At 34.9% G+C, this 23,289-nt stretch overlaps 1 protein-coding gene across 1 annotated transcript; it reads left to right on the top strand.

Annotated features, from left to right (window-relative positions):
- Positions 1-7,634: 7,634 nt before the first annotated feature.
- LOC112287859 (putative 3,4-dihydroxy-2-butanone kinase) lies at positions 7,635-17,478 on the top strand. Its single transcript, XM_024531409.3, has 21 exons — positions 7,635-7,805; positions 8,242-8,600; positions 9,724-9,797; positions 10,011-10,074; positions 10,460-10,572; positions 10,915-10,962; positions 11,259-11,330; positions 11,806-11,898; positions 12,190-12,363; positions 12,621-12,704; positions 13,077-13,132; positions 13,345-13,475; positions 13,695-13,787; positions 14,143-14,204; positions 14,918-15,061; positions 15,324-15,367; positions 15,649-15,732; positions 15,893-15,963; positions 16,274-16,386; positions 16,529-16,624; positions 16,787-17,478. The coding sequence occupies exons 2-21, from the start codon at positions 8,564-8,566 to the stop codon at positions 16,901-16,903; spliced, it is 1,770 nt and encodes a 589-aa protein (XP_024387177.1). The 5' UTR covers positions 7,635-7,805; positions 8,242-8,563; the 3' UTR covers positions 16,904-17,478.
- The last annotated feature ends 5,811 nt before the right edge of the window (positions 17,479-23,289 follow it).

Raw genomic sequence — 23,289 nt, 5'->3', positions numbered from 1 at the left:
AGTTGATGCAACAGAACAAATTCGGTAACAATCGTGAAACTTGTGTATCTGAATTACAACTTTTAAATACTCAAAACATGGATTGCAAAGAAACTTACTGCCCGTGAAATATTGAGAATATGTATCGTTTAATTTTCAAAAGAATTGAAATATGATTCTATGAAACTGTAATAAATAGCAATAAGATGTGCACATGTTACACTGTCATCGAGACCTTTTGAAGTTTTTTTGAGGGTTTCCACGAAAAATTAGTATGCTGTTTAAAAAACTGAATTGTCAGCATGGATTCTGTATTAAAGATATAGAATTAGCAAAAATCTAAATCTTAAAACAACCATAAAATGTTGATTTTGAATAAAAGTTACATATATATATATATATATATATATATTTGTCAATGCATCGGTTATAGACATTGAAATTTTCTAAAGCAGAAGATGCTGGGGTTTGGTTTTTAAGATGATTATTTTTGATGTTGAACTTCAAGTACGTCAATACAAAAACACATGCAATACATACATCAATATATATATATATATATATATGTATATATATATATATTTCCAGAAAAATAATCATAAAAATAAAACAAGTCTTTTGAATGAATTGAGTGGATACATATTAACGGGTTTTGTTTATGATGCATGTCAGCAAAGCTTTGATAATTCATAACACTACAGTGCACTTTAAATAATGTAATTTAAAATTTTATAATTTATCTTATTTCAAGAAAAGAAATGTTATATTTCTGTGTACACAGGAAGAGGAAAAATAGTTGTGTGTGTTTGAAAAACTATGAAAAAGTTAATTTAGCTAGACAAATTTCAAGTCATGATTATGAGGAAAATCTACAAGCATCAATTAGCTTAGAAATGAATTAGTAAAGCCATAATAACATCAATATTTTTCATTATCATGTTTTCAAAGTGTTTCACTTAAGCTAATCATCCTCTATAACAAATTAAATGTGATGATTGGATGCTTTTAAAGGCAACGATAAAAAAAAAATTGTAAAATAATATCAAGTTGGAGGGACTAAGTGCTGTAGTATGAAAAGCTTTTAGTGAACATTCATCTGTTTCTTTAAACAAACATTTTTATAAAGTCGTTTTTTGTCAAATTCAAGCCCATGATTTACATGTTTCAGGAAAATGTGTTCATCAACCCACATAAACTCATAAAAGTTGCTGGATTCCTACTTTAAAGTATTATATAACATTAATTTCCACAAAGAAAAACAAATCATATATATAGAATTAGAGATTTAAGTCCATGATCACTCACTAAAAACTTTGTGAGTGTTTCATTATTTGAAATGACAAGCAATGTTCTTGATGGCAAGAATTGTTTTTGACACTAATGAATAAACTATGGTTTGAAGTTCATTAAAAAAACAACAATCTTGTTAGGCTTGTTTGGGCATATGGAAATTCTAGCACAAGCATGTTGGGAAATAATTAGATTAACGTTGCATGTTGTGCATGTTAATAGCTTGATAGAAATGGTGGTAAAGTGCACATATTAAATGTCCAAAAAGTCACAATATATATTCTTCATTGATCACAGCACAACTATGTTCAATATACATATTGCATTACATCCATTATTATTAAATATAATCCATATGATTTGGATACCAATATTTTTTTTATGGTGAAAATGAAGTACCATGTGGCAAGTTTGCAATAAGTGTTCTGGTTGTTGAGTATGATTGGCTAGAATTCATCATAAATTAGTAATACATTATCATCACAGGCTGTAAGTGTAAATCAGCTTTTATGACATGGCCATGCATGAATCTCTGGTTTGAGATTAGTGTAACTTAATCCAGTCCCCAAATTTCTGTAGCTTTACTTTAATATAAGAATATAGTATAAATAGTGTAATTGTTTTTAAGCATCCATTTTCACTAACAACAAAGAGGAGGGAAGGATGAACTCAGGATGAACACTCCCCTGTAATTATGGCTAATGTGGTCATAGTAGTTAATCAGCACATTCTAGTGAAGTTTTGTTAGCTAATTCCATTGCTAACTAAGCAACGTGTGATGCACCATTCTGTGGGGGATAGAGAACTTTTTACTACCCATGTGTATGTATTTATTTTAAATTAAGCGCCTTGTGCACTTGGTTCCCAAGGACGTTCCCACTATCATTGATATTCCCAGATTAGAAAAATCTCCTTTTGGAGACAAAACTGAAAATTCATGGTTGTGATCCAGATTGACAACATCTACCCATCTAATTGAGGCTGTCAGAATCACATACCCTAAAAAAAAAGTGTTTGTGTGTAGAGAAACAATGGGTAAATAAATAATGAGGATCAAATTGGGATGGTATAATATGTATATGTATATATATATATAAACAAATGTCACTCTAGAAGTCAAGTATATTTAACACCACAAAATTTGTGTTGAATTGTGTCTTGATGGTTAGGAGTTCCATTAACATCATGTTACAACAACTATTGCTCTCACGCTTAAATCCAAATTCATTGCCAGTTATTTGTTCTTTTGTTTTGTTTTGTTTTGATTTCTTTTTTCATATGTACATAGCAAGTCTACCAGGTCTAAGAATAAGTGTCCTCACATCTTATTTTGTCATAACCAGGATTAGGCCTGCTTTTGGTGTAGAAACAATTCAAATTCCATATGACCTTTGTAATGGGGAAAGAGACACATACCAATCCAGATACTACAGTATTTTGCAAGTAATTGACAAGCTGGCAATCCCCCCCCCCCCCACTTAGCAAAGAAAAATTCAATGGCTCTTAAAATAACCATTCCTTAACATCAGAGTTTGTGGTATCCACTTGTGGACATTGTCATAAAGTGGAAAGCAGTGCCTCAACTAAACTTGGCACAACAGCCACTGAATATACTTCAAACTTAGATTTCTGTGTATTGAATGAAAAAAAATAAAAAATAAAAAATAAAAAAACACCAGAAAATTATATACCTTGCAGGCAATAATCTATTAAATTACATAACAACTCTTGATTAGTTCACTGGCTCTTAGAAACAGAACAACCTTTCATGCACTGCCAACTGACTAACTTGGGGGTGAAGAAGAACAGTTTTCCACAGTTAGGGTTTTATTTTGTGGCCCTGAGAAGAACCATTGAGCTGACAGTGGATAGACTAACTATTCAATAAGTTTGTGTGTGTGTGTGTAGAGTGAAGAGTAATCCAGCCTTCACCTGACAAGCAGCATGGTTAACCTTTTTGCTTACAACTTGCAGGAATGGATAAGGGGCATGGGAAAACTCACAATAAAATAAAATAAAATAAATACACACACACACACACATATACATATATATATATATATATATATATATTCACACACACACAGCCCCCTCACTGGATTTGTTCCAATCAAAAAAAGCATTAAATTTTAAGTTAGTTTAATATTACACTTTGAAGGGTTTGTATCAGAACCTGATGCATAATTGAATATTGACATTAGAACATGCGAACTTCACTGCAGGCTAAGCCCATGTTCATAAATAGACCTTGTGGGAAGTGAGAGCACATGTTCACAGCTGGGCCAAGTGTATCCAGTTAGTTCCATGCAACACAAGCCTGGTTCCCCTTGATAACTGGCTCCTGGTTTCCTTCACGTCATTCCAAGTCACAAGTTATATTCATTTGGCAGCAAGCCCATACTGCAGTGGGAAAGTTCATATGTATATTTATACATTTATACGCTATTGTATGTATATGGTTCCAGACAATTTACATGTTCCAAGAAGAATTAGATGGAATAGTTGCATATTTTTTCTAATGTTATAATATTTGACTGTAAATTTAGAGTATATAGACTACTTTTTTGCAAATCACTTCATCAGTGTAGAACAAACATTGAATAGAGTCAAGATCAATCAGAGTGTTAATAAATAAATAAATAAATAATTTTCTGGGTTATATATAAAAAAGCACTTCAGTAAATTCTTTCAAATGAAAGAATTCACTTTGTCTTATATTTACAGTGGCTAAAGTGTGTCTCTTTTCCCAGGTTTTGTTCAAGCTTTTACACAATTACTGCCTAAATTAAGAGCCATAGAGTTTTGACCCATTTCTCTCAATGCCCCATCAATTATTGGCAACATCAAAGGTGAAACCAAAGCCTTCCAATATATATATATATATATATATATATATATATATAATAAAAAAGACATAAATAATAAAAGAACTCAAAACAATGTATGGCCTTGATAAATGTTTGCAAATCATATGCAGTGACTTGTAGCTCTGAGAGAGCAAATCCCATGACTCTCACCTGGCTTACTAAAAGAAAAGGTGAAAGCCAGAAATTGGGGAGGTTTAGGGTAGCAATGTAAGAAAAGGAAGGCAGCCCAACACACCCATAACTCTCTCTTATCTCCCCATCTCCTTGTGTGTACAAGTCTCCAAGCATTGAAATAATCACATGCTCACTGGTGTTGTGAGATGGTCAAACAAGCAAAGGAGGGGAAGTCCCCCCCCCCTAAATTAATGCTGAGCTCCTCCACTCCCCCTGTTTGTCTTACTCCGCAGGCCCTGAATTTGGACCCCTCTGGAATATTCAGGTTACGGATGAATATGTTCCGACGGATGAAGTCCCATCCAATCGGAATTGAACCCAAAACTGGGGGGTGATTAGTAACCCACGAATGGGAGGCACCCAGGATCTTCTGATGATCCCCACGTTCCCGAAGTTCCCCCATCGGGAGTCCTAGTTGGCAAAATCGTTATTTTCCCACGTGACACCAATTTTTTTCCCATCCCAGAATATAAGCTCCCCATTATGTGCCACGCGGCAGGCTCCTCCACGAAGGGAGCCAATCCGCGGTGCCAACCCACATGTTTGGTTTCACACGAGGGCTCCTGGTCCTGGCTTTTCTTGTTTGGGTCTCGCCCCGCCTGATTTGGGACCTCACTCTGCCCCCTTCTCCAACCACACCTTTTTCCTTTTCCATTTCTCTCTCTCTTTTTTCTTTTTTCGTTTTCAGTGTTTCCTTATGGAAAATAGTCAGAGGCTGGCAGGTTAGCACCGTGAAGGACTATGTTAATAAATCAACTAAAAGATATTTCATAAACAAACTTGGATCCCAACACATGGAATTGTGTGCATTGTGAATAATAAATATGAGGAGCCAGAACAAGCACATGCACTTGTTGCTATAGCCTCCCACCCCAGAAAAAAGGACAGTTGACCTTGAACTGGATAAATGAATATATAATACAATGGATGGATGTATAGTTTGAATAGAGTAGACCAGACTGTAACCACCCTCAAGCACTCAAGACACACCATGTACCAATGGCCATGGACATATAAGACTTGGAAGTGGTTAGGGTTTCCACACATTCATCCAAGTATTTGGATGATGACCCTCATTTGATGAGATTGTAACAAGATAAACAACAAAGGGAATTTTATGAGAATCCATCTCCTTGTGTGCAAAAGTTGGGGATATGTTGACTAAGATACCATGAATTATTTAAACATGAGTTTTTGGTTGAATTTTTCTTTTTCGTTTTTTTTAAAGGATTCATTTATAGTTTATGTTATTTGAACTAGACATGGATAAATTTACATGTAGAATGGTTGTACAAAAGTAAATTGTGTGCATAATATGGATGCACAGTCTTTGGTATGCTAAAATTTAATGGGTATGAAGGTAGATGATTATTTATAATGTAAAAGTTGCAGTTGACATGATTAGAGGGTAATTTTGACAATCCTATTATTTTTTTCCTTCTATTTGTTGGTTTATTCTGATACTTTAGTATTGGCATCATTTTGTTAGGCATAAGTTGCTTCAAATATCACATGAAAAAAATCAAAACATTGACCTCTAAAACTTTTTTCAGTGCCAACATGCTTAGAATGATTTTATTCTACACATGGAATTGAAATATTTGTACAGATAAAGGTTAGCATTGAAAGATATTAAAGGGTATTTTGAGCCACCAAATTTATTTACGTTGAAATACAAACTATATTAATACCATAGTAGGACTTTTTCCTATGTAACAAATGTTATAGTATTTATGTTACAAAAAACAAGTATTTTTTTTTTCATTAAAAAAATCAAAGTATTGTTAAGAACACTGTATATTTTGAATTCATAGTGGCATTTTTTGACCTATTAGAATGCAAATGTGGTAGAATGATAAAAAAAAAAAAAAAAAAATCTAAAAAAAAGAAATCAAAATGTATGCCTTGCATGTGTGTGTGTGTGTGTGTGTGTGTGTGTGTGTTTATTTTTATTTTTATTTTCTTAAAATAAAATCTGCAGATGTGAAAGCACCATGTGTGATAAAAAGACAACCACACTCAAAACCATTTAAACTTCAATTTTGTTTTTCTTTCTTTCGTTCTTTTTCTATATACTCCCTGAAACTGTAACATTTTAACAAGAAATTACTTTACGTTGGAGGAGTAGAGTTTTAATCAAGTGGGTTGCAGCACAAAAATGGAATCTTGGACTCTGTCCAATCTGTCACCAAGTATATATTGAAAGTACTTATTATTCTGTTCTTGAAATTACTCAAATAAATCCCACGATGCATGATATGCAGGACAAAATTTCTTTGAGGTATGTGTAAAATCATTCTAAAAGTAAATCAATAGCTTAGTTGTATAGGTTATATATATATATATATATATATATACACACATGTTACTCAACAGTGTCGATCTTGTGGATACAAATACTAGCAAACGTCTTTCTTATATGCTTCTACTATCTTGCTGAACAGATATTGAATAATAATATTTATAGATATTTCAAATATTCAAATTGATTCTGATATTTACTACTTTATATTTCTTTTTGATATAGAATTTATTATATCAAACGTTTTGATTCTTTACATGTCAAATACTATCAAAATTTAAATTCACATTGCAAGAATATAATTTACCAGAAACTAACATTTGTTTTGTGTTATACTCACTATTTAAGTTCAAAAAAAATATATACAACTCAAACAGTGATTTTGAAAATTTTAGTGCGATAGACTTATTTTTCATCAAGATTACAGTTTTTTCTAATAAATACTACAGTATATGAAACCAGAAAGAAAGGAAGAGAGAAGAATATTCCACAAGTTGCTTTGAGATAAATTCTATCTTATGTATTGTTGCAATTCAATGTGTGTTGCAAATCTTTGTTGGTGATTCATTAAAACTGATAATGTGAAACACTATCAGTTAACGTGTAACTCGTAACCCAACTGAATGTCAAATTTAAATTACGAACGATGGTTCAATCTAAACTCAGTACTCATGGAGCTCGTTTTCTTTGTTTTTATTACTGTGCAGGAATTAAAATATAGAGGCCAGAAGAAAGCATGGAACCACGTCCCCAGCAATGGAAACAGCGCGTGGAACCGAGCAACAAACCCAGCGATCGCCCCTCCGAACCACGCCCACCGGTCCCCGAAGGAAGGCCACGCCGGGTGGGGGGGGGGGGACGCATTAGCACTGAACCAACCTATCAGGGTCTGGGTGGGTCGGGTCGGGTCCATCCAGCCCTCGGTTTTATTTATTTATTTATTTATCCTCCCCCCCCCCCCCCCCCCCCTGCCCAGACCCATTGAAAAGGCGGGCGAGAGAGAAGCAAGCACACAGAGCTGTTCTTGAGAGAGTTAAAGTGGAGGGCTCCACGACTTAAGCTCCATAACTCTACAAAGCAGGTCATATCTTGGACTCATTGACGCATCTGATCATTGCCACTGCGCTGCGGTGGTGTTGGAGCTCTCAATTTGGAGCCTCACCACGATTTTTGGTCTGTATTGCGCCCGTAAGGTCTGTAGTCTGGCGACCAGAAGACGTGAACCTTGAGGACATCAGAGTTTGGAGCGATTATTAGTGTTGTTTCGAGGTTTGCTTTGGTGGCTTTGGGGCTCAAAAGTGCTTCGTGGTTGAAGCGTGCAGGGCGGTTTCTGTAGCGCGTGGCTTGGTTGGTTTTTTGAAGTGAGAATTTGGAGTCGTAGAGCGGGAGTGGGGCTGGAATTGCTTTTTGCGTATTTAGCTGTGGAGTGAAGAATGGAGTGAAGTGTTGTGATGTTTTTAGTGTTCTTTTGGAGAATGCGGTAGTGTCTTGTCGCCCGAGGATATTGTTTCCCATTGGAAACTGGACATGGAATAGCTTTTACGTGGCATGTGGTTTATGTGATCTTGAGATTGATGTTCAGCGTCTCCGTGGCATTGATTTTCTAAAGAGCATCGCGATCATTTGCAGGAGTTGAGGTCTTGCCGAAATCTACGATTCGCAGGAGAGCAAATAGTTTAGTTACGTTTTTAATCTCGGAGAAATTGCTAGAAGGTTTCGGAGGTGGTCTAATTCGGTATGGTGTCCACATTCCCTGGCATCGTTGATTGAAGGCGTCGTTACTGTTCTTGAGATTCTGGAGGGGAGACTTCTGTGTCTTTCTGAAGCGAGTGTCGCAGTCTCCTCCGATTCTACTCCGGGCTTACGAAGTGTGAAGTGTGTACTCTGCTGTGGAAAGTAAGAAGCCTGGAGTATTAATTGCTTCTGCGCACTGGTCAGAGCGCCATAAGCAATGGCGAGGGCGAAAAAGCTTATCAATGATCCCAATGGTAAGAAGAAAAAGGACCTCTACTTCCTGCCGATTCGAACTGCCTTACTTGCATGATTGATACAGAACATAGCTGTGAATGGACATTTTTGAAGTGCGAGTTCTTTTAATCGGTCGTAACCACGAGGGTTGGTGCAATTGGATTGCGTGTAGGGTGTCTATTCTTGTCGTTTGGTCTCCCTTCTTCACCTGACCCATTTCTTCGCCTTTTCTCCTCTTCTGGTTTGTGTCTTTCTCTCATCGGGTTGCAGTATTGAGTCTCGTATCACCGGAGCGGTGTCTTTTGCAACCTACTAATCCCATCCTTTGCAACCCCACCGGATCCTTGTAAGCTTTTCTCTTTATCATGGTACTGTGATCGCGACTCCTTACGGACTTCCTAAGAAGGTTGTTGCATTCCAAAACCTAAACACAACTTGATCATGAAGCATCCTTCGTAAGTATGGACTCGAAAATCTGACCCTGGTTAGACTATGTACAGTATGTTCCCCTATGCAGGATGAGAAATTCGTCTTTCTAAATTGCCTCTTGAAAGTACTCCCTCGATGATCTGTGGTTTCCTCTTTGAATTGTTAGTGTGTGTCCTTATTCCTTTGATGTATTTTCTAACGAATAGCGTATTCCGTGTAATTTGACGTTAATGTAGGCCTGTGCATCTCCCGTGTGCATTTATTGGGGGGCCTAAGAAAGGGAACAGGAAAATGGCTGTCTAGGAAACGAGCTTCTTAGGATCTAATTGAAAGCTACAGTTAAACAAATATGAAAATAGATGTATCTCGCTCTCCTACTATTAGACTACTCGAGTATTGCACTCTCCTGGCGATGCTGCGATTTATTCATTCGATTTCGCTCAAATATGTCTGTTATGCTGGTTCCTTCTCTCAACTCTCTTCCTGTGTGATATTCTTTGGTGGCTTATGTTTGCATTGCCATCAGAGACCAGGATCGCGCTCTGTTATTTGGAAAACGCAGAGCAATGATGATCGTGGTTTTACTGAAGGTGCCGAATAACATATTGTTATCTAGCAGCTCTGATTACCTTGACAAGTCTCCTTGTGCAGTCAGTTCAACGCTTATTTTCATCGTTACAAACTGAGATGTTTTTTTGGTTTTGGCCCGTGCAGACGTCGTCAAAGAGTTGATTGAGGGAATGGTGGAGACATATCCTCACCTTACATATCTTGATGGCATACCTGAGGTGAAGGCTATTATGTTGATAATGCTTTCTGTAGTTATAATTTTTCCTATCTCTACCTCCTAATAGATGATGTCTGCGAATGCGAAACTGGAATGTGCAAAATTAGAATGGAGTACATTGGAATGCAATTCAATAATGTGCTCCTTATCTCTTCTGCACAGAGATTGCGCGATAAATTTTGTGCGCTCCTAATGTTTATTTGGTGATGCGCAGGTGAAAGTGATATTGCGTTCAGATATTAAACGAGGGAACTACAATAAAGTTGCAATTATATCAGGTATATTCATCATTCAACCCTTCGTTTTCTGTATTAACTAGAAACTGATACTTAATACGTCTGCTTCCGGATAGATTTGAAAAGAAAAATCCTAACAGGAGTTGCATTATATTTATTATTGTTTTCGTTTGTCGAAGCACCACCAAAAATAATGTGAAATCAAGGTGATTGTCCTTGTATATAATTAGTCCTGTTCAACTTAAGATTAACTTGACCTCTGCGAAGCGTGCCAGTACCCTTTAAATCCCACTCGATCAAAACTGGACAGTTGTGTATCAGCAAAATCAAATTTCAAGGATTTTAGCACGCTTGTTCAGTGAATTTTATCAAGTAATTACAATATTTTAAGCATTCTTTTTGCCAATACTGGCATGTGAATGCACAGGTGGTGGAAGTGGTCATGAGCCTGCTCATGCTGGATATGTCGGTGAGGGTATGCTTACAGCCGCAATTTGTGGGGAAGTGTTTGCTTCTCCATCTGTTAACGCAATCTTAGCTGTAAGTCTCAAAAATTCTAATACTTCTATTCGTGGCGGATTTTTGTGAGCTTGTTATTTTGATTCCTCTGGTGTATGACTCTTCAATCTTTGGGCAGAGTATCTCGCCTCATATTGTCTTGACCTTCAACTGGTAACATACATTTTGGGTTCAGCCAGGGTGTACTTAACATCTAAATCATCAAATAGTCTTCATGAGATGATTATGAGCTACTCAGCCTCTGTTCTTGTGAATTGTGGAAGAATGTAAACGGACGAAATTATGCTAATTTAGCTGGGGACTTTTCTTAGATAGTATTCTTGCTTCAGCAGAGCTTTACCGATACTCTTCACGATATTGCAGGGAATTCGTGCGGTTACTGGACCTCCTGGATGTCTTCTTATTGTCAAGGTATTACTTCTTTTATTGTCTCGAAGAAGGAATATACCGATGTATATTATGCAGTACTAGTCTACTCGTTATACTATTTTCATCTTCATGGATGACAGTCTTATGTGTATGGTTGATTGTTGGGACATCGTATGCTTGCTTTTCACTACTATTACTACTACTACACTACCGGATTGTGAACAATTGCTATATGCATATTACTGGTTTGTTACGGTTACCTACAAGACTGTAGCATCTGAGTATGGGCACAACCAGCTTTTGGGTTCTGACTAGAACGTGTGATATTTGTGTGCTAGAATTACACAGGAGATCGTCTAAATTTTGGATCTGCTGCTGAGCAAGCGAAGGCAGAAGGTTTCAAAGTTGAGGTACGATTGGAAAAGCTCTGGCAACTTGTAGTATGTATGAGATACTCGTTCACTGCAATGAATTTCTTTGTGGATTGGGGTTTGATTTGATTTTTCTGAATTTAAAAAAATGTACTAGTAGTCCTGTGCACTTTTAAAAAATGTTTATTTTTGTGTTACATTCTAGTTACTTACTAGTTCAGGTTGCATTTCTTGTCGTCTGAATATGGAGGCAGATGGTCTGGTACTTATCCTGTATGCGTATGCTAGTCAAGGAGTACTATCCATTCTTTCTCTTCGCAGCTGATGTTACAAACTGCTTGTTGTCATTTTGAGTCTCGTCATCATGGTGCATTTGGTCACTTGTGGCAGGCAGTTTTCTCGAATGGCACTCCAGTTATGTGTCTCTGTGTTGCATATCCTTCGATTTCTGAATTGTTTTGAAAATAATTTCCAGTAATTAGCATAATGCTTCATCCTGTGTTCATCAAAGCAGATGGTGATTGTTGGTGACGATTGCGCCCTTCCCCCTCCTCCCCGAGGCCCAGTTGGCCGACGTGGATTGGCGGGTACATTATTTGTTCACAAGGTATAATGTCTCCATGTTATTGGTCCTATTTCTGTTTGTAAGCTTCTGTTGTCTTTCTTGTAGTCATCAACCGGTTGGTATATTACAAAGTTCATGAAACAGTTACGAAAATAGTCATGTTGCTTTTTGCAGCACGTATACAAAAGACTTTTTTATGAACAGTGTCTAAATTATTTTGACCCTCGGATTGGGTTGAAGTTGATGAAAGTTGGTTCTTTGACTCTCCCTATTGTTTCGTGTCCAGGTTAGAGCGTTAATTTGACTTGATCCGTGTGTGAATTATTTTGCTAGGTTGCCGGAGCAGCAGCTGCTGCAGGGCGTCCTCTCCCCGAAGTTGCAAAAGTAGCAAGGCGAGTTACAGAGATGGTAGGCACGATGGGAGTAGCATTGACTGTGTGTACGTTGCCAGGGCAAAATCCCTCTGATCGATTGGGGCCTGGGAAAATGGAGTTGGGTTTGGGCATTGTAAGAACATCTTCACATGTTTGGATTGGTGTGCTCTTTTTGATTTGTGCTCCACTTGCATAGCTGTTATAATCATGATGGCAGATGATAAGTAGATTCATTAGTTCCAGTCACTATCTTGGCTACGGTCATGTGGAAAACATACGGCATGGAAATCAGCTACGCTGGTGCGGTTTAACCGCTTTCCACCTGTGCACTTTCTTTGGTATGTCATTTTGAAAACTAATCTCTGTAAAAGGTCACATTTACGTTTGCAGCATGGCGAACCAGGAGCTATGGTAGCTGATTTGCAGCCTGTAGACGTCGTTGTGGCTCACATTTTGAAGCAAATTTTATCTCAGGTACGCCATTGTTTTGTCTCAATGTAGCCTGGTGAGGAGGTTCTCAGACCGAGTCTTTTGAAAATCCTCTCATACTAGTCAATCTCCCATCAGCTATATTAGTTTCAAGCTGTATTAGTTTATTCCTTTTATTGCCGTTGTAAGAGTATGACTATGCTTGTATTATTTATTGGTTTCTTATTTTGGAGTTTCTGTTACATTATTACAAAGTTTGTGATTGGAAAGCTGGAACAGTCACTCCATGTATAGCTTAATATTGGTGGTTTTCATATCATGTGGTGACAAAGGCTACGTTATTTTATGTTTGTTGCTGTCAGTGACAGCAGGTATGTGCTATCCTTGCTTATTAAGTGGGCCATTCGTTGTTTGCAGGAGACAAACTATGTACCTATTACTCCAGGGAGTCAAGTTGTACTTATGGTGAATAGGTACTTGTTCAAATGCTTAAGTAGCATACATTTATTTTGGATTCTATTCTTCCTCTTCCAGCGCTTGTGCTATTCTTTGGCTTTGATTTGTATGTCTGCTAATTATATCCTATTCTTGACCCGAGTATCTGACTGCGTTAGCATTGAGCCATTTCTTCCCGCTTTGCTGGAGTTTGCCAACTAGAAGAACTAAATAAAATTTCTTTGTTTAGTCTTGGAGCAACACCTATGATGGAGTTAATGATCGCTGCGGGGAAAGCTGTTGCACAACTGCAAATAGAGCATGGCTTAGCAGTGGAACGTGTTTACACGGGCTCCTTTATGACATCACTTGATATGGCAGGTAATTGTGTCACTTCAGGAGTTGCCCATTTTAAAGTTTTTTCTGCGAAGTGGTTAGCTGGAAACAATTGAGTTTTAGTATATATTCCAGACCAGACACTGGCGCAATCACTCTGTCTTGTAGTTACGCTGAGGCCAATTGTTCACCCTTTCCAGAAACTCTCTGGAATGTTATTGCGAAGATTCTCACTAAAGAGCTTGTTTTGAGTTGGGTATACAGGAATGTCGCTCTCTGTACTGAAGGTGGACGACTCCATCTTGGATGCACTCGACTCTGCAACTCAGGCGCCAGCGTGGCCTGTTGGAGTTGCTGGTATAGAGCAGAAACCGACTGTCACTTTATCAACCTCGTAGTGTGTAAAAAATGCAGTTATGGACGACTCATAATTATGAATGGCTTCTCTCAAGTATTAAGTTATCCTGATAGATATAAAATGAAAATTTTCTCACAGATGTATTCAAATCGTCATAAGGTGGATTTTTCCCATTTATCAAAAAGGGGTCTTCCACCAGAGGATCTCAGATTCTCAGTTTAGGGATAGCGAGTGCATAATACAATTCTTTTAGCCATTTCATTCCTCGTCATTCCAAGGTTTCTATTAATGACATTAGATAACGTAAGGTACAAATTGGACTTATCCTTTTATGTTTTTTGATGGTATTTTTAGGGCCTCGCCCATCGACAACCTTACCCGTCGCCCTTCCACCTGCACCAGCAAACCTCAATCCGGTACTTAGCTCACAGAACCTTATGTTAACTTTTGGCAGTTTCATTATAGCTGAGTTTAGTTCTTGAGGGTCATGTGCACAAGAATCTCATCTTCTGAAGCTATGTGTATAAAGTTTATGGCTTCTGTACCCTTCTTGAATTTTATCTATACGTTTATTTTTTCTTTACTGTTTTTATTTGATTCCTGATTTATTTTTCTAAGGAGACCTATTTTTTCTTCTTGCGCAGCAGAATTCGTTTAGAAACTGAAGTTCAATACCATTGATAAATGTGAAGGGTCTTAGCTGATTAATTGTCCAATTTTTGAGTTACTGGACATACGACTTTGTCGAACTTTGATTTTGTAGATTGTCTTGCGGCTTTTTCTTAGCACATGATAGTAAAATGAAGATTATTGTGCTTATCCTAACTGGTTTATTGTAATGTAAGACCTGCAGTAGGAGGTGATCGTGTCATCTAGTAATGATTCATTGTCACCTTATGATAGCCTAGAAGTCATTGATGTATCGGATGTTCGAGGGATGTGTTGACCATTTTAATCGGTTCTATCTGTACGCAATTTAAGCATGACGTCCTGTATCGGGGCATATCGGGGCATACTGGTAAACGTTGCCCTTTCTTTCTAAGCTAGTGAGATTTAATAGTCTATTGGCATTCATCTTACTCAGGTTGGAAAGTAATGACAAAGTTGTTCAAGTGTATGTCTTGAACAGGATCCAGTCCGCCCACAAGAATTAAGCGCGCAAGGTCAGAAATTGGAGGCCGCAATCAGAGCTGGTGCCACAGCAGTCCTTGGCCTCAAAGAGTCCTTGAATGAATGGGATGGAGTAGTTGGTGATGGAGATTGTGGAACAACGGTGAGATTTTCACACTTGCTCTGTATAAACTTATCTCCAACTGTTCGTCCTTTTCTGGGAAAATGTCTTTACTATTTGAAATGCTGCTCTATTATCTATTTTGTGCACGTTGGGCAGGTGACCATAGAGCGTCTTCATGTGTGAATTTCAATTTTAAATTTAAAACTTTTCATGCTCATGATGTACAATATGTATTTGTTTTAAAAATCAGTCTTGTACATTTTTGATTGACTAACTAGAAGCAACCAACCATTTCTTGTAGATGGCCAAAGCAGCAAAAGCTGTGCTTCAAGACCTAGATAGTCAGTAAGTGACTTGTGCCATGCTGTCTTTGTTATGTGTTGTGGATGACTATCAAATTACATTGTTTCTTCATTGACAAGCTCAAGGTAGTATATTTGTTGTTTCTTTGGCTAGAAGTTTTAGCTTTTAATTTTTAGTGGTGTTTTTATGGTCTAATACATTGAGGGTTTCTTAATTATCAAGAGTTCTACACATTCTGTTTCTACGTCCTATATAGAAGCTCGCTCTTCATTGCTCTCACCCCGGGGAACTTCTTGTTTATAATTTTATTCTTCAAATCTCAGCTATCCTTTGAACGATGCTGCCGCCACCGTACATGAGTTAGGCTCTTCAATAAGAAGAGTAACAGGTGGCACAAGTGGAATACTGTAAGTTATCTGTGCCATTTCTTTCTTCCACATGATATACTGGCTGTCATGACTTAACCAACTGTTGAGGCTTCAAAGTTTTCTTGCTGTGGAGCAAATAGTGCTAAGGATGCCTCTTTCTTCACCGTTCGTGATTGTAATGTGAACATTTTGGGTTCAGATACGACATATTTACCAGAGCAGCATTTGTTATTCTGAAGAATGTTGGAAACCCAGTCACGGCTAAGAAATGTGAGCTTGTCGTTATGCTTACAAATGACAGGCCTGCAACAATTTTGTACTTTTGCATCCTGGATGTATCAATCAGTTCCTCAAAGTGTTTTTTTGTTTTTTGTTTTTTGTTTCTTTTCTTTTTTCTAGATCTACTTGTGACGTTCTTTCATTTTGACATAGTAGGCTAGTTGAGGACAATTCTTTTATGACTCTAGCCTCATGATGTTATGAATGGATTCATCAAAAGAGAGCGAAAGGCACGTAATCGTAGAATGTACAATAGCGTTGCACTAACAATCATGAGTATTGTGTTGAGATTCTTTTGCAGGGTCTGCAGCTTTTGAGGCAGCAGTTGCTGCTGTAGGAAAGTATGGTGGTGCTTCGGCTGGTCATCGTACTCTTTTGGATGCCCTTTTGCCTGCCTCAACCACCCTCCAAGAGGTAAGAGCGATCTTTGAGAAGAATTATGAAAGAACTAAGTAGGTTATCATCCCGGTGTTCTAGTAACATTTGCATCAGAGTCACGAGTGTATTTATTTTTGGAAGTTAAAATTCATCACAAATATACACCGAATTCGTGCAGAAATTGGCTGCTGGAGAGGATCCGTTGAAGGCATTCAACGCTGCTGCTGATGCTGCGGTAGCAGGTGCAGCAGCTACAAAGTCCATGCTAGCACAGGTGATTTACGACTAGCTATTGAACCTATTTTTGGTGTCGACCTACTTCCTATCTCAGTTTGAATTCAAGATATAAACCAATTTCATAAAGATCATGAACATGCAATGGGTTTGTGTATCCAGGCATTCGACAGTTTCTAAGTTTATGCCTACTGTTTTGCAGAGTGGTCGTTCGAGTTACGTTCCTGAGTATGTCCTTGCGAAAGTTCCAGATCCTGGCGCCATGGCAGCCGCAGAGTGGCTACGCGCAGCTGCCCAGGCTCTATCCTCTTCCCCCTAGCGATCCGACTTCCCATTTGGTCATGGAGATTGGATACCATGTTCCTCCTTTCTTTCATTGGTCTACAGAAATTCATCTAGCCGTTTACCATGATTCAACATCCTGGATGACCATTCTAGAGAAACGTCTTCATGTTTTGAGATGAGTATGCTACTGAAATATCTGGCTTTGACCAGGTTTTGACCTGTGAGAACAACATTCATGATAAAGCTCAAGCGAAGAGGTGGTTTAGATTGTCGCCCTTCCTAAAAACATAAGGCAATTTATTTTCTAAGTTCTTGTAATGGCATGTAGCTTCTGTGATCTAATAATATGTTATTACAGCTGAAGCTACTGCTGCCTGGTTCCCGCTGAGTCCTTGCAAGCTGGAGGCTCTTTGGGAGTTCCTTAGTTTGTTTTCCCCCGCGCAATCGTCTTGGACAACTATTCCACTCGTGGAATGTTGAAAGGATGGTGTAAATTTTGAGGCCTCTAATGACATTTGAGGTGATCCCTTTCTATGTCCAATGCCACCCTTTCGTTGTTGGCAGCCTGATGTAATTTCCATCAGCAATCATTTGTCGGCTTTCACTCAATTTTGTGTCTTCTGCAAAGATTTGTACTGTAGTTGGCTTTCGGTATCGTCCCACACTGTCAGGACTGTCATTAGGACACAATAACTTTGTTACGGTAATATGCTCTGCTCTGCCTTGGTAGAAGTTCGTTGCTCTGTATGCTCTGCTCTGCATGGCTGATGTTGCTGAAATTATCTTCTATTTCAGGAGGTCAAAGCATCAAGTAATTGGTTGATTGTTTAACAGTTGGTTACAGTTCATTCATTTCTTTCCCAGGTTATGTTTCAACCCACAATATAAATGTATGTGTGTGCACAAATATATATATATATATATATACATACATATATCAAATATTAAATAATGTAGAACTTTTAGTGGAATTTAAAGTACATATACTAAGAAAGTAAAAAGAATTATGATCATTCTAGAAACTATTGTAATATTTATTTTAAACTAACCGTATTCTACAATGTTTGAAGCAATTACATGAATATTATCCTAAGTGTAGTAACACTTACATTAGAAACAAACTTTATAATATGTTGCATCTTTTTGGTGTTATTACCATTAAGATATCTTCCCACCCACCACAATCATGACAAATATAGTCTTAATCTATCATATCATAGTAAGAAGTTTCACTTACACTTAAAAACACAAATAAATAAAAATTGTTGATTACTAGCTTGCAATAAAACATATTTGATTCATTGCCAACTCCAACTTGCTAACCCACACCAATTAGCCATTATTTGTATGGCTAAATAATTATAGATTCAATTTGTTAATTAGAATTTATAGTTTATACATTATCAATAGTTATACTTGATTGAATCACCAAAACAAAACATGCCAAAATTTTAAGAGAAATGATAATTAAATTTTAAAATTCATTAAAAGCATGAAATTATTAAAATTAATAAAAAATTAATTCAAATGATATAGAGATTATATAAATACACAAGAGGGAAGTTTTATTGTGTGTAATATTACATTGTTTTTGAAAAGATAGAAAATCATAAAAGAAAATAAATATTAATATGTCATATATTATTTTAGCTTGATGCACTTCTAAAATATGTATAATCATATTGTGTTCTAATTGAAATAAAAAACAATGATTTATAAACATTTTATTTAGAACAATATGTATAATGTTGTCATTGATGTGATCACTGGACTGTCTAAATGGTTGTTTTAAAAGATCCATATATGGAATCTTGTATCCAATTAGCCTAATTATTATCAAGTTGTTATGGCTTATGTTTGTTTCAAATTCATCTAATTCTATAAGTTTGATGCCGCCATGAATCTATAGCATGAATCAATAAGACATATTAAACATAAAATCTTTACTTAAGTATTTCTGTATAATTAGAATTATAGAATAAAAATAATATTACAATAAAATTTAATATTTTTACATTAATCTATTTTATTTTTTCTTAAATCAACTATGATAAATATAAAATTTATTTTTACTGTAATTTAACTTTATCATTAAAATTTGTGGTTGAAAAGTCCAAATTAGATGAATATTAATCTTACATAAAAAATATAAATTAAATGTTAAAATATTTAGATTCATGGTAATATTTTATGAAGCCTCTCTAGTTTTAGTTTGCATATTATAAATCAATTATTTTAAAAAATAACCTCTATATATTAGACTTAAAATCCTAAATAGTGGGCACATTAATATAAGATGCTAAGATGTTTATTGTATTTAAATAACTTACTTAAGTACAAATTTATTTAAAATATTTGAAGAAGAATTTGAATTAATCAAACATGAAAATTACTGGTGTGTTATCCATAAAGTCTAAGACCTTCATATTGTTATTTGCAATAGAAAATAATACCAACTCTAAGTTTTTTGGATTTAAGTTTTAAAGGTTTAAGATTACATAGATGTACTAGATTATTTTGATATATTCTTTTTGAAGACTTAAAAATATATGCGATTTTTTTTGAGGTTTGTAATTCTAAATATGAAATTAGAATGGTCTACAAGTCCTTAAATTTGCAAATATATGAGGTTTGGCTTTTGGATTTTAAAAATATCTCAAAACAAAGTAAGTTTTTGAGGGAGAATTTTGAGATGACATATTTTTTCATTTTTAGAGATACAAGATAGCAAAGGCATGTACAATAAGGATAATATGCATTCATTGTGGTAACCATTGAGTATTGCTAACTTGAGTTTATTTTAAAACTCTAATCCTACAAATAAGCTTAATAAGTTGAATCTATTTGGAAATATATAGAATTGTTGGTGGTATTATAATATACTGCAATTGGAGATAATAGTTGAAATTAAAGATATACCTATTAGAACTTCTATATCTTCTAAATAAGTTTAGGGATATATAGATATATATATATATATATATATACTATAAAATCTCACAAAATTTCATTGTAGTTGAAAAAAATTTCAATATGACAATGATAACAAGTTGGTATAGACTAAAGACACCTTGCATGTGCCTTACTAATATACATTTTATTTTTTTGGTTTAGTATATGTCTAAATGAAGTCTACATGCTTATGGAATATTTTTTTAAAAACTTATTATAAGATTCAAGAGACTATGGTCTTTGTAATAAATATGAAGTTTAGAAATCATATTTGAATTTTATTTATTTATTTTTTACCAAAGTTAACTTTTATAAACTATATTTCAATTTAAATAGTTGTATTAAAATCTCTGAGATTCCAAATTATTCAGTAAATTTTAATATATATGATAAAAATAGTTAAATTTTAAACTAATAGTTATGAATCTAAATAATAGAAATACAACATATATGAGATATTAAACTATTAATTTAAAACCAATATCTTAAGTTAGGATAGAAATCATAGAAAGAAAAAGAAAAAGAAAAAATACCAACATAATTTATATTTAAACACATACTAATATAGCATGGAATAATGCAAAAGAATAACATATCATATATGATTTAGAATATAATTATTATTGCATAAAAATATCTTATGAAGATCTATCTTATTTCTTTTAATATAATTAGATATGTAAATGTACTTAAAAATGCTTCTAAAGCATAACATTTTGATATATCTATTTTATATGCTTCCAATATCTTCATCAATGATTTTAATTAGAAGAAATTTTAATCACTCAAATAAAACTAAAGCTCTAAATCTACTTTGAAATTCCTTTAAAGTCATTATTCTTTATCTATCTGGGTTCTTCAAATGTGTTATGCATTCAACTTTTATGGACAAATTCTTTAATCTCCAATAACCAAAGAATTTTAAAAACTTATATATAATCTACTTAAAAACTATTTTGAACACTCTTATCACTAAATCTATAATGAAGCCTTACTTGATAAAAACTCTAAATCTAATATAAAACTTCAACAATCTTCAAATAATAAGTATGCAATATTTCTATAAAAAATTAGATTCACTATTCTAATTCTAAACCTTTCAAATACAGCAAATTTATAAATCTATTTGAAAACTCCTTCAAAGCCTCACATTTTTACATCCTTAGTTTTCTCAAACATATCAAGCTTTCAAATCCTTCTAACAACTTCTTCAATTTTCTACACTTTAAGAAATTCAATTCTTCCAATACAATAAAATTTAGCAATCCATTTGGAAATTCTTTCAAAGCCTCATATTCCCACATTTGTAGTATCTTCAAACATGTCAAGCTTCCAAACCTTTCTGACAACTTCTTCAACTTTCTACATCTGAAGAAATTGAATTCTTTTAATGCAATGAAATTTGGAAATCTAGTTGGAAACTCCTCCAAAGTCTCTTATTCCTCCATAAATAGTTTCTTCAAACATATCAAGCTTCTAAATCCTTCTGGCAACTTTTTCAATTTTCTACACTTTGAAAATTTCAATTCTTCTAGTGCAACAAAATTTGGCAATCCACTTGGAAACTCCTCCAAAGCCTCACATTCCCACATCCTTAATATCTTTAAATGTATCAAGCTTCCAAATCCTTTTTGCAACTTCTTCAATTTTCTACATCTTAAGAAATTGATTTCTTTTAATGTAACTAAATTTGGTAATCCACTTAAAAACTCCTCCAAAGCCTCACATTCCCACATTTGTAGTATCTTCAAACATTTTAAGCTTCCAAATCCTTGGGACAACTTTTTCAAATTTCTATATTTTAAAAAATTCAATTCTTCTAATACAACCAAATTTGGCAATCTACTTGGAAACTCCTCCAAAGCCTCATATTTTCACATCCTTAGTATCTTCAAATATGTCAAGCTTCCAAATCCTTCTAATAATTTCTTCAATTTTCTATACTTTAAAAAATCCAATTCCTCCAATGCAATCAAATTTGACAATCTACTTGAAAACTCCTCCAAAGCCTCACATTCTTCCATAAATAGTTTCTTTAAACATGTCAAGCTTTCAAATCCTTTTGAAAAATTCTTCAATTTTTTAGATCTTGAAAAATTTAATTCTTCTTATGCAACCAAATTTGGCAATCTACTTAGAAATTCCTCCAAAGCCTCACATGCCCACATCCTTAGTATCTTTAAATGTGTCAAACTTCTTAATCCTTATCACAACTTCTTTAATTTTTTACATCTGAAGAAATTGAATTCTTCTAATGCAACGAAATTTGGCAATCTAGTTGAAAACTCCTCCAAAGTCTCACATAAATAGTTTCTTCAAACATATCAAGCTTCCAAATCCTTCTGGCAACTTTTTCAATTTTCTATACTTTGAAAAATTCAATTCTTCTAATGCAACAAAATTTGGCAATCCACTTAGAAATTCTTCCAAAGTATCATATTCCCACATCTTTAATATCTTTAAATGTATCATGCTTCTAAATCCTTTTGACAACTTCTTCAATTTTCTATACTTTGAGAAATCCAATTCCTTCAATGCAATCTAATTTGGCAATCCAAGTCGAAACTTCTTCAAAGCTCCACATTCCAACATGTATAGTTTCTTCAAACATATTAAGCTTCCAAACCCTTTTGGCAACTTCTTCAATTTTTTATATTTTGAAAAACTTAATTCTTCTAATGCAACTAAATTTGATAATCCACTTGGAAACTCTTCCAAAGCCCCACATTACTATATGTATAGTTTCTTCAAACATGTCAAGCTTCCAACCCCTTCTGGCAAGTTTTTTAACTTTCTATACTTTGAAAAGTCTAATTTTTCTAATGCAATCAAATTTAGCAATCCACTTAGAAACTCTTTCAAAGCTTTACATTTCCACATCTTTAGTATCTTTAAACATGTCAAGATTTGAATTCCATTTAATATTTTTCTCAAACTAGTATAATGGCCGATTACTAATTCTTTTAAAATATTAATATTTGTTCATCTTGTAGGAAGTACTTCTAATGTAGGATAATTTTCAAGGAGAAGGACAATCAAGGATGTTATACTATGTAAGTTGATTGTCAATTCTTTCAATCTCATATAATTTTTCAATTATAAATTTGTCAAGGGTAATGATTTGAATGAATCATTTGAAAAATATTCAAGAAATTTACAATTATCAAGGTGAAGTACACACATTTAACTAAGACCTTTGTGTTTGATAATACTCCAAAACGGATTTCACTTGCAAAGAATATACTTGAGGTTGCTTGTGCAAAACTTCCAACTTATTTCTTAATCTAAGCTTATATTTTCCATTATTCAATTCATCTATAAAACATGTTGTTTCAAACTTGAAGGAGATATGGCTACTTAAAGCCTTAGCTAATGTTGACTTGTCAATTCCACCTAGCCCAATAATTTCCAAACTACCAACTCTTTATAATTTGCTTTCCAAATTAGATAATTTCTTATCTACATCAA

This window comes from Physcomitrium patens, chromosome 10 (assembly GCF_059467195.1).
Source record: "Physcomitrium patens ecotype Gransden chromosome 10, ASM5946719v1, whole genome shotgun sequence".
Classification (NCBI taxonomy): domain Eukaryota; kingdom Viridiplantae; phylum Streptophyta; class Bryopsida; order Funariales; family Funariaceae; genus Physcomitrium; species Physcomitrium patens.
This window is presented reverse-complemented; position numbering and strand designations above follow the sequence as displayed.

What these genes read in the sequence shown, in the direction of transcription:
- LOC112287859 (XM_024531409.3), top strand. Translation starts at nt 8,564, where the DNA reads ATGGCGAGGGCGAAAAAGCTTATCAATGATCCCAATG. An exon ending in CTGTTAACGCAATCTTAGCT is followed by an intron (nt 10,573 to 10,914) that starts GTAAGTCTCAAA and finishes ACGATATTGCAG; the next exon opens with GGAATTCGTGCGGTTACTGG. An exon ending in GTTGTACTTATGGTGAATAG is followed by an intron (nt 13,133 to 13,344) that starts GTACTTGTTCAA and finishes TTCTTTGTTTAG; the next exon opens with TCTTGGAGCAACACCTATGA.